Here is an 11,139-nt window from a genome sequence, read left to right on the forward strand (position 1 = left end):
ACAAGGAACTTCTTTAAAAAAATATAGTTTAGTCTTCTCCCTTTCAGTTAAATTCGTTGCTGCTGAAGACTTCACACGGCGGCGATGGCTCTAACGAAACTTGTTTATATGCATCTTTATGGTTTAGAGATGAATCATAACAAAGTGATTTAGTTGATATATTGTCTTTATGAGGTAAACTAGAATATCGAAGTGAGCTTAAGACATATTTTTACTCTCTTTCTTTTTACTTTTCTCTTCACCTTATAGTAAAGACAAAATCACCTTTTATACAAGACACATGAAAATATATAGCCGAAAAAAACAAAAATGCCACAGAGGATCCGTAGCTATCAAGTTTACCGAATGTGAATGGATTGATGAGACAGATTACAATTTTCATCACCATAACTATCAAGTTTACTGAACGTGAATGGTGGTTCGGTACTATATTTGTAAGCTATCTCTACAAATGATTAAGTTTACACAACCAGAAAGAAGAACAACTTTATATCTTATATAGCTTGAAACTGGGAAATTTCTGTTCAGTTTATGACTAAACATGCACACAACCAGCATAGTTTCTAACTAAGATTCCGCTCTGAGATTTTGAGATTGGAGAGAACATCAATGATCATCTGCTACGTTGTTCTCGTTTAGAAGTCTCTGATGATCCTCTTTGCTCCTGTTCTTACTATCCTTTGTACTTAGTGGAAGTAAAGGGTCTGAGAAGGTCCACTAGAACGCTCAGCCATTTCTACAATAAGATATACGTTCACAGTTTCTTCAAAAATGAACAAACTGACCAAATCATGTGTCGAGTTCTATTACTGGCAAATAGCAGAGACTAAACTATGAAATGGTCTGGAAATCTGGAGTAGCTAGGACGTTTATTTAGCACTGTAATGATCTGATTATCGGTAAGTAACAAGGTAACTATTACAAAGCAGTCCCAAGTTTCTGCAAAAAACCTATGCACAGAAAATAAACTGGGAGTAGATCTATTGCAGAAAAACAATATGGTATGCTTAATCATTCTGGGAAAATGATTGAGTTCTTGAAGAATACCTGGAAGTTTGCTGTCAATGTAGAACTGTTCTACTAGAACATCACAAGGTTCACAAACGATCGAAATTGTTAAGATAATTTAAGAAACTCAGTTTTTGCAAAACTGATATTTGATTTCTTCTTTTTTATTCTGACCATGCAACAACAATGTCAACTGTGTAATGTTTCCTTGATGCTATAATCAATAGGCTTTGTACAACTGCCATAAGCCAAGTCAATGCTTGATCTACCTGGGAATTTTACATACATGAGATGTAAAAAATCTTGTTACAAAGGATGAACTTTTGTATAGAATGATTTATATGAAACAGTATTACCTTCCTGTGCCGTATCTTTGATATGTGAGTACAAAGACTAAAGTGAATATCGTATGTGATGAAAATATTGGATCTCCACAACCATATATCACTCCATCAGGATCTGCATTTTAAACACAAAACCTTAATCAAATGCCACTTTATGAGTTATTATTTTGTACCAACTAAAAAGATGCAATCCAAACTAACAGTTAATCAAGAGTACTTCGAGAACATTCTTTGGAGGCGAAATCTTGGCGAGCTTGGAGCCCTAATAGAGAAATTGGATATACCAGGGGAGAAATAAATCAGTACACAGCCAAAACGAAGTCACAACTAAAAAACCAACGCCTTGAGAATCTGTGTTGCAAAGAATATATGTAATGATCCTCAGACTTTGAGAAGCCTGAAAACATATGAAAGCTTAAAACACCACTGACAAAAACTAAACTAAAAACAGATTGTATCTTATGTGTATGTATAAACAGAAGAATCAATGTAGTGGGAATGCAACTTACTGCTAAATAAACAAAAACTCTGCACCATATCAAAACTGTACAAATATTTTTACTGTGGGAAACAAAAGGATGAAAGTCCACTGCAATCAAGGTATTAGAACCATTAATCCATTACAGCGAGTTGAAGGAAAAAAAAAAGACTAGTGACAAACACAGTTTCACTGACAAAGGCTTTGTCTTGCCCAAGCGCCTGGGAAGAACACATATCATTTACCAAAACAAATCAGAGCTATGATACACAACAAATTATTGATAAGAAAAAAGTCAAAGCAAGCATACTAACTGGAAGAATAAAAAAACCAGCATCTTGAAGCGTTGGACCAGGTCGGTGTAAGTAGTGAACTCCATGAGCAGCAAGTCCATGAATGTACTGATTTGAGAGGGACCAAACAAAACGATGTAAATAGGATTTTATATACTGAACTAGTCTTATAGCTCCCACATTTAAGCAAATTACTGAAAGAAAAACCAGCATAACTACTAGTCTTAAAGCTCCCACATTTATCATATCATCAACAAAGCTAATTAAAACAACATTGCAAGACTATAATTTGAACACAGAGCCGTGGATGATGACATTTTTACGAGGTCAGAGAGAGACCCAAAACAACATTATAAGCCATAAAATTAGGTGGATGAAGGAAGGGAAGAGGGGAGCTATGAACCTGAAATACATTAAAACCAGCTCGAGAGAGACCTAGAACAACATTAAAACCAGTAAATTAGGTGGATGAAGGGAAGGGGGGAGCGATAGAACAACCTGAAATACAAGTCCAGCGAGAACAAGCTTCCATTTTTCTGCAAGGAGAGAAGCTTCTAATGTCGCTTCTGAGTAAATTCATCTCCATAGCTTCACACACAAACCATTGACGCTTAAACAATTTCAACAATTTCAAAAACAAAGAGACGACAAAGGCAGGAAAAAAATGAAAAACCTTCGGAGCCTCGCAATCAACGTAAAGGGGCATGTTTAAGATTGAGGATGAACATTAATCTTTGCAGCAAGATCAAACAAATGCAAGTGCTTCTTCTATAGAAACAAAACCTCGATCCGCAGATGCCACACACGAATCGCACCGACCAGTTTGATTCCCTAATCAACAACAATTTTTCAATAAGGAATCGATTTCAAATGGGTCTCTTTGTTTTGTGTTTGTTGTCGGAGAAAAAGGACTCAGCTTTTTGTGCAATCTACGCAAACCGATGGCAAAAAAAAGGCAAAACTTTTGTTGTTGTGCCAATTCTGCTGCAACTGTAACCGCTCAATTACTACTCCTCATCAAACAGTATCCAAGTATATATATTTAAAGGCAGAATTAGAGCAACAAGTGCTGTGGTGTAGTGGTTATCACGATTCCTTACACGCAAAAGGTCTTCAGTTCGATCCTGGGCAGCACCATATTCTTTGTTCTTTATCACTTTGTTTTCTTTTGATTATTTAGTTTACGTTTCTTTATTCTTCTTATATATCTTTTTGTAACAAATTCGGTGTCGTGGGGTTTCAAGGCTTTTGGCCAATATGGGTTGCCGGAAAACCGTCCGTGCTTCCATACTCTTCCATCAAAAAGAAGAATAGCTGATGATGATCTGAACACAGAGCCGTGGATGATGACATTTTTCCGAGGTCGAGAGAGACCCAAAACAACATTATAAGCCGTAAGTTAAGTGGATAAAGGGAGGAGGAGCTATAGAACCTGAAATGCAAGTCCAGCGAGAACAAGTTTCCATTTTTCTGCAAGTAGAGAAGCTTCTACTGTCGCTTCTGAGTAAATTTGTTTCCATAACTTCACACAAACAATCGTTTCAATGAATGCAAAATCAAGTTTCAATGAATGCAAAATCAAAAAATTTCCATATAATGAGATATATACAAGCGTTTCAGGTAGAAACAACAACTTAACATGTTAATACAATGTGCATAAACATTTCTTTTGTGTAGCAAAAATACAATTAGACAATGGCTTCACAACAACTTCAGCGAATACGGTTCAAATGAGAAAACGGCTCAGGTACTTTTGGAGCAGCTTTTTTGGCAACCTCTGGTACTCCAAATACATTCCAAAACATCAGTCTCTCATCTGCTGCTGCAGAAGCTACAGTACAACCATTCGGACTCAGGGCCGTATATAGAACACGTGATGTGTGACCATTGAGCTCAGCCATTTTCACCATAGATGGGTACTTCCAAAGTGTAAGCTGGTTCTGAGTAAACCCATGTGAGCTAAGCAACTCTCTTTCCTTGTTGCTCCATAACAAAGAAGAAACTTGAGAGCTAGTTTCTACCGTGTTCAAGCAAGCTCTTGTCCTAGTATTCCAGAACTTTATTCTCCCATCTCTCCCACCGCCACCAGTTGGAAGCAAATTCGTTTGGAAAGGGCACCAAGCAAGAGCTTTAACTGCAGATGTGTGCTTTACAAGCATGTGCAGCCGCTGACTACTACTAGAACGGTCCCATATATTAACCACACAAACTTCTAAAGTGTGACCCCTATACGTGTTGACAAGGTGTGAACTAACCCGTACGTCGTTGTTGATGATCTTCCCATCCATTCCTCCTGTTGTCAAGATGTGATCGTTCCATGCCAACGATCCTACTCTAGACGCGTGACCACACTCCAACGTTCTCACTCTACGACAATCAGCAACATCCCAAATCTGGACTTTAGAGCTGTTAAGCCCAACAGCAAGATAACGACCATCTCCTGCCCAGTTGATGCTTGTGACAGGTCCCGTATCTTCATCAACAATGACAAGCTCAGTAGTAGAACCTTTAGAAGCATCCCAGAGATAAACAGTATGATGCAATGCAATGGCTAAAACGTTATCACTGCCCCAGTCAAGCAAGTTGAGATAAGAGTCATCGGCAAAGTCAGGTACATCCAACATTCTCTCGCAAGTCTTAGGGATGTGTCTAGGCGGCTTACGCTGTTGTTGGTAAAGCGAAGAAGAAGAAACAGAGTGAAGAGTTCCCAGTGGAGTTGGAGTTTGAGGTCTGTTCCTAAAGGAATGAATACGAGTGCGATTGAGATTCATGGCCTCGGCTAATCGTTTATTATAAGCTTCTCTCGATGGTGAGCTTACCTTTGTTGCCTGATCATGGTTTGGTCTTTCCATTAGCTGCGAGTAGGCAAAGTCAAAATCCATGGCTGATCTATTCGGAATGAATCTGTCAAGCTGGTGAGAAACACACATAAAATAATAATAAAAAATCAATCAGTCCAATTCAATTCATCATCAAAACACGAAATTGATAATCTAAACACGAAATCAATCAATTGAAACCCAAAAATCTCGAAGAACAAAACAAAGCGACGTAAAAAAATTGAAACCCTAATTTGTAACAAAACTTACGTTTTCTTTGGAGGTATCTCTAGGGAGAAAGGATCATTGAATTGGGCATCGAGCCATTGCCTTCAACTAGGAGGAATCCGTTATACAAAAATCACAAAAGAGAAACAACAACGAGCGATTGGTTAAGGGGTTAGAAGAGAAGATCTAAAAAATAGAAACGAAACGAAATGAAACCTAGTCGAAATAGTAAACTAAACGAATCCTACAGAGAATGATACAAACGGTAGTAAAAATTGGATTGGTAGAGACTAGAGAGAGAGCCAGAGAGAGGTGATTTGATGAGGACTGAGGAGAGAAGTGGTAGATACTCACGGCAATCGCTATTTCTATACACCACCACTTTTTAAAGCCTTTCTGTTTTTAAAATTGGTCGGTTATTTCCGGTTTATTGATTTGTTTTAAATTTAATTGTGGTTTACTTCGGTTTACGTATCACTACTTGATGGTTTTGATTCCCTCTGTTTCCCAGTCAGTCATGTTCCAGAGACTGACGAAATCAATTCAGGAATACTGAGAGAGAGAGAGAGAGAGAATGACGCATAGAATACTGAGAGACTGACAAAATCAATTCAGGAATACTGAGAGAGAGAGAGAGAATGGCGCATAGAATACTGAGAGGGTGGGAACGTTCTGATTTCCCAATCATATGCGAGTCTTGTCTCGGTGACAATCCTTACGTTTGAATGGTAAAAGTAAAACTCCAATCTCCTTTTTCTTCTTCATCCAATTATTCAGTTTGTACTCGTTTGATGATTTTTTTTAATGTTTCTGAGTGTTGGAGCTGCAAATTTAGTGATTTCTGATTCTAGGGTTTAGGGAATTTAGGGGGAAAGTCTAAACCTTTGGTTACTTCGAATTGATGATATCAGTAAATTTATGTTAAGATCCCAAATTTAATTGTAGAGAATGCAAGTTTGGTAGTGGTATGTGCTTTATGTTTGATTTGATTCACTGTTTGTTGTTTTTATTTGGTATGCATTGCAGACAAGGGCGCAGAGTATGATAAGGAATGCAAGATCTGTACGCGACCTTTCACGGTGTTTAGGTGGCGACCTGGGCGGGATGAGAGGTACAAGAAAACTGAAGTTTGTCAGACATGCTGAATAATGTGTGTACTCAATGATTCTATCCCAAAGAGTGATGTGAACCGGGAGTTTTTCGCTGAAGAGCATGATCGAAAGGTATGGTTGACTCTATCTATGTCCAAGCTTGGAATCTGATGAATAGTTATTATCTGAGTCTTGAATTGGTTTGAAATGTGGCAATACTACAGTTATGGGATCCTGTTGAAAAGCTTGATCTTATAGTGGCTTTATTGAAATGATTTTACTTTCTTATATGCAGACTAGATTACGAGTCTTCTTTTGGGAAGATTCGATCTAATGATACCATTCGTATGCTTCAAAGAACAACACCATACTACAAAAGGAACCGAGCACATATTTGTAGTTTCTTCATCAGGGGAGAGTGTACAAGAGGTGCTGAGTGTCCATACCGTCATGAGATGCCTGAAACAGGAGACTTGTCCTAGCAGAACATTAAAGACCGTTATTATGGGTAACCAAACTACTGGCTTTCATATTCTTCTATTATATTTGAGTATGATGGTCTGTTTCTATAATGTGATTTTGAGGGTTTTTGTTCCTTTAGTTTGCTTGCTCGATATCCCCCCTGGAGATATGTAGGGAAAGTTTCATTCTTTTTTTTTTTCTGATTTGAGGGTTGCTGATTCGAATTTTGTGTGTGTGTGTGTTTTGTTATACGCAGGCCACTATTGCTGATCTGCAAGAAGCGTTTCATAAGAGAGGTAAAGTTTTCATTTTTACTAGGGATTTGACTTGTCGAACTGTTGAATATTGATCTAGTCTTGACTGTGTAAGCTAGTGTTGAAATGTCATCTTGTACATTGCATTTTTTGTGTGTTCTGAGTTCTCCTTTTAGAATTTGATGCTTATGGGTTTATATAATCAAGATATGTGTTGAAGCTAAACTTAAAAGGAGTATCTAGGTTTGATAATGATTTATGGTGGTGAGAAGGATCTCTTAAGCTTCTTGTATCAATCATCACAACCTCTTGTCATTAATGGATCAGTCCCTTTTTAGCCAGAAAAAAAAGGTTCACTTTAGGATTGTCCATTAGTGACGATAGCTTGTAATGACAATATCTGAAATCTTAGTTCTTACTACAATGTATAATCAGTGTGTCACTTCAAATCTTAATCTAGTTTCTCTACAGTAAGTCGGTACTGTATTTAAGCAGAGATACTTGAAGTTTTTTTTTCTTCACATCTTTGAATAGATTTACTAATGTATTATGGTTACTTTCTCCGTTGGTATTAAATTTTGTGATTTGGGTTTTGTTGTTTCAACAGCTAAGAAGTTTTACCCGTCGAGGCAAAGGACTCTTCCTGTGGCTCCTGGATCAAAGGAGAAACCTGTTGTCCTTAGTAGCAAGATATCACTCAAGGAGTACTGTGATGGAAACAACAACTCCTTAATTAACTGTAGTCTTCAAAGACTTGGGGGCACAAGTTTCCTACCGCACAAGTTTCAAAGTACGTTGAGTTACCCCTTTCAATTTCTTGATTTGGTATTTCCTATTGGCTAGTTAGAATCGTTATTTTGGAACTGTTCTCTCATCTTATTCTTCACACATTTTGCAGTGTAAACGATCCAATAACTTTGAAATTATGTTACATTTGAGGTCCAACATCCTCCTGTCCTCTACCGCTACCATAGGAAGAAGAAAAGCCCAAGTGGCTAAGAGTTCACTAAGAAGGATCCAGTAGTAGTAATGGGCTTTGTATGGGAGTCAAGTTGTCTTAGTAAGGAATAAAGGTCACTATCCTACTGCAGAGTCTGTAACGGTTCTTTGGTGTGGGGTAGGGATATCAGAGTAGTACTTATGTAGTAGGTTGGGCAAGGGGGAACTTTGTCGAGTATTTGGTAAACATTGTAAGGGGGAGGGGAGAGACTCCAACAACATTTCTCTCATCTTGTTACCGTTGTCTTATTCTTAATAAAGAGAGAATCACTTTATTTATCGCTTTGCCTGTTCTTGAGAATAACATCCAAAACGTATCAAATTGGTATCAGAGCGAGTTTTTTCTTCGGAAACGTTCACCATGCCACCGGCTAAGAAGTTAGAAGAGCTTGAGAAAGTTGTAGAGAACCTCCAGAGGGAGATCCAACAAGTATCGGCCTTGGATAACGAAGTTAACGAAATGAAGAAACAGTTGGGTAAGCTTGACGTTCTTGAGAAACAAATGGCTAAGCGGGATGTTCTAGAGCGCCTGGAGAAGAGGTAAACCTCCAAGAACCACCAACTCATCCGGGAAACCAGAGCGTGACACGCACCAACCAACCCCCACCGCCGAGAAGTGAGTCTCCTGAAAGGCGAGAGCCACTCAACCGAAACATTGAGTTGCCCCTGTTTGACGGAGAAGACGCGAAAGGATGGGTAGGTCGTGTAGAGCAGTACTTCGAACTCAAGGAATACACGGAGGAAGAGAAGTTGTGTGCAGTCAGAGTGTGTTTCTCCAGCGATGCTCTCACCTGGTATCGATGGGAAAGGGATCGACACCCTTTTCTCAGTTGGGAGCAGATGAGAGACCGAATCTTGGAAAACTTTGCTGAAACACAAGATCTGACGGCCGGGGAGCGGCTGCTGCTGCCCCGGCAGGACGAAACCGCAGGGCAATACTGCAAGGAGTTCAAAGCTCTTGCATCTAATGCACCGGAGGTTTCAGAGAAAGTCTTAGAGATGACCTTTATGATTGGTTTAAAACAGAAGGTTAGAGCAGGGGTCAAGATGTTTGAACCGCGAAACCTGAAGAAGATGATGAGCCTCTCCAAAATGGTGGAAGACTGGAACAAACATGGTGACTCGCCGCCGATTTTGGGGTGGGAAAGTTCAAACAGAGCAGCGAACAGCGGAACCGGAGAGAAAGTAGTGACACGTGGGACACCGTACACAGGGGGAGGGGCAAATCCATCAAATGCCAAGAGCTTTGTCTCTTCTACTCACGAGAGCAAAACGATGACGTCGCGAACAACTGGAGAAAAAATTGCCAACCCTAATTCGAAACCCTCAGAACCACGACGACCTCCATTCAGGCGACTTACTGACGCGGAGGCTAACGAACGACGAGCCAAGGGGTTGTGTTTCCGTTGTGACGAGAAGTACTAGGCTGGACATCAATGTCGATTTAAGGGGCTCCAGGACGACGAAGGAACTTACAGAGAAGACGGCGGAGAGGAGGCAGCGACCGAAAACGTCGAGGTACCGGAATTTGCAGCGATATCGATCCAATCCGCCGCAAGAATCTCCTCTCCACGCACCATGAAGTTGAGGGGAAGTGTACAAGGGGAAGAAGTGGTGGTAATGATCGACAGCGGAGCCACCCACAACTTCATATCCAGCATGATGGCTCAGCGGTTGGGGATAATTCCGAGGGGAACCGCGGGGTTCGGTGTGAGAATGGGAAACGGGTTGATGGTGAGAGGAAGCGGGGTGTGTCAGTGCATGAGGCTTCAGCTTCCGAATTACACACTAATCACCAGTTTCTTGCCACTGGAATTGGGGGAAGCTAACGTGATCTTAGGGAGCAGTGGTTACAGACATTGGGAGACATGAGGGTGAACTGGCTCGAACAGAGGATGAGTTTCATGGTCGAGAGAGATTGGGTGACTCTCAGGGGATACCACAGCCTAAAGAATGCTTCTATTTCTCTTAAGGCTATGTGGAAAACGTTACAGCAGGATGGGAAGGGCTCTATGTGGAATATACCAACCAACCTTACCCTATCGAAGGAGATGAAGACACAACACCGGAGATTTTTCAGTCGCTATTGGAGGAATTTGCTCTGGTGTTCTCTGAACCGCAGGGGCTTCCTCCCTCACGCGGCAAGGAACATGCGATCACTCTCAAACCAGGCAGCGAACCAGTAGGCGTGAGACCCTTCCGGTATCCTCACGCCCAGAAGGAAGAAATCGAAAGGCAAATTTCTGTGATGCTAGCCGCAGGAATCATTAGAGAGAGTGGTAGTCCCTTCTCAAGTCTGGTGCTTCTAGTTAAGAAGAAAGACGGTAGCTGGAGGTTTTGCGTCGACTACCGCTCCCTCAACAAAGCCACAGTACCGGACAGCTTCCCCATCCCAATGATTGACCAGTTGTTGGACGAGCTCCATGGAGCAAGAGTGTTCTCAAAGCTCGACTTGCGTTCCGGTTACCATCAGATCTTAGTCAAGGCTGAGGATGTCCCAAAAACAGCTTTTAGGTCCCATGATGGACACTACGAGTTCCTCGTGATGCCCTTTGGTCTAACGAACGCACCAACTACTTTCCAATCTCTGATGAATGATGTATTCCGTCCCTTCCTGCGGAAATTTGTGCTGGTCTTCTTCGACGACATCCTTGTCTACAGTCGCTCGAAGGAAGAACACCAAGGGCATTTGAGAGAAGTACTCAAACTCCTTCAGCAGCATCAGCTATACGCCAACAGAAAGAAATGTCAGTTTGGTACCTCCACCATCGCATATTTGGGACACATCATCTCCCTGGAAGGAGTCTCAGCCGACCCGAGAAAGATACAGGCCATGGTGGAATGGGAACCACCGTCCAACATCAAAGCCTTGAGAGGATTCCTTCGAATAACTGGATATTACTGAAAATTTGTGCAGGGTTATGGAGAGATTGCTCGACCACTGACCGATTTATTGAAAAAGGATCAGTTTGAGTGGAGTGAGAATAGTGAGGCGGCATTTGTGAAGCTCAGGACAGCGATGACGATGGTGCCTGTGCTGGCTTTACCAGATTTTTCAGAGCTGTTTGTCGTGGAGTCGGATGCCTCACGGTTCGGGTTGGGTGCTGTTCTTATGCAAAAAGAGAGACCCGTGGCTTACTACAGTCAGGCACTTTCCGATGGA

General features: G+C 40.9%; 3 protein-coding genes and 1 pseudogene across 12 annotated transcripts; 2 read left to right on the forward strand and 2 right to left on the reverse strand.

Moving 5' to 3' along the window:
- LOC104699857 (phosphatidylinositol:ceramide inositolphosphotransferase 3-like) lies at positions 338-3,082 on the reverse strand. 9 transcript variants are annotated; one of them, XR_002033072.1, is made up of 7 exons: positions 2,797-3,082; positions 2,622-2,711; positions 2,145-2,231; positions 1,570-1,614; positions 1,365-1,467; positions 1,048-1,277; positions 338-736 (listed from the first exon to the last, which is right to left on the reverse strand). XR_002033072.1 is itself a non-coding variant. In XM_010415255.1 (5 exons), the coding sequence occupies exons 2-5, from the start codon at positions 2,367-2,369 to the stop codon at positions 1,274-1,276; spliced, it is 393 nt and encodes a 130-aa protein (XP_010413557.1). In that variant the 5' UTR covers positions 2,370-2,711; positions 2,797-3,082; the 3' UTR covers positions 1,238-1,273. The 9 variants fall into 9 exon arrangements, 1 of the variants encoding a protein (XP_010413557.1); XR_002033069.1 differs by having other exon boundaries at positions 1,554-2,051; XR_002033071.1 differs by having other exon boundaries at positions 1,554-1,614; positions 1,862-2,231.
- On the reverse strand, positions 3,695-5,517 carry LOC104699880 (cell division cycle 20.2, cofactor of APC complex-like). Of its 2 annotated transcripts, none has more exons than XM_010415287.2 (3): positions 5,213-5,517; positions 4,943-5,035; positions 3,695-4,853 (listed from the first exon to the last, which is right to left on the reverse strand). In XM_010415287.2, exons 2-3 carry the CDS (start codon positions 4,957-4,959, stop codon positions 3,836-3,838), a joined length of 1,035 nt encoding a protein of 344 aa, XP_010413589.1. In that variant the 5' UTR covers positions 4,960-5,035; positions 5,213-5,517; the 3' UTR covers positions 3,695-3,835. The 2 variants fall into 2 exon arrangements, with proteins under 2 accessions (XP_010413589.1, XP_010413580.1); XM_010415278.2 differs by having other exon boundaries at positions 3,695-4,859.
- Positions 5,700-7,880, forward strand: LOC104699895 (annotated as a pseudogene).
- On the forward strand, positions 8,338-10,881 carry LOC109128432 (uncharacterized protein K02A2.6-like). The gene is made up of 5 exons (XM_019234720.1): positions 8,338-8,493; positions 8,556-9,347; positions 9,426-9,725; positions 9,817-9,898; positions 9,974-10,881. The coding sequence occupies exons 1-5, from the start codon at positions 8,338-8,340 to the stop codon at positions 10,879-10,881; spliced, it is 2,238 nt and encodes a 745-aa protein (XP_019090265.1).

Source organism: Camelina sativa, chromosome 1, assembly GCF_000633955.1.
Source record: "Camelina sativa cultivar DH55 chromosome 1, Cs, whole genome shotgun sequence".
In the NCBI taxonomy this organism is placed as follows: Eukaryota; Viridiplantae; Streptophyta; class Magnoliopsida; order Brassicales; family Brassicaceae; genus Camelina; species Camelina sativa.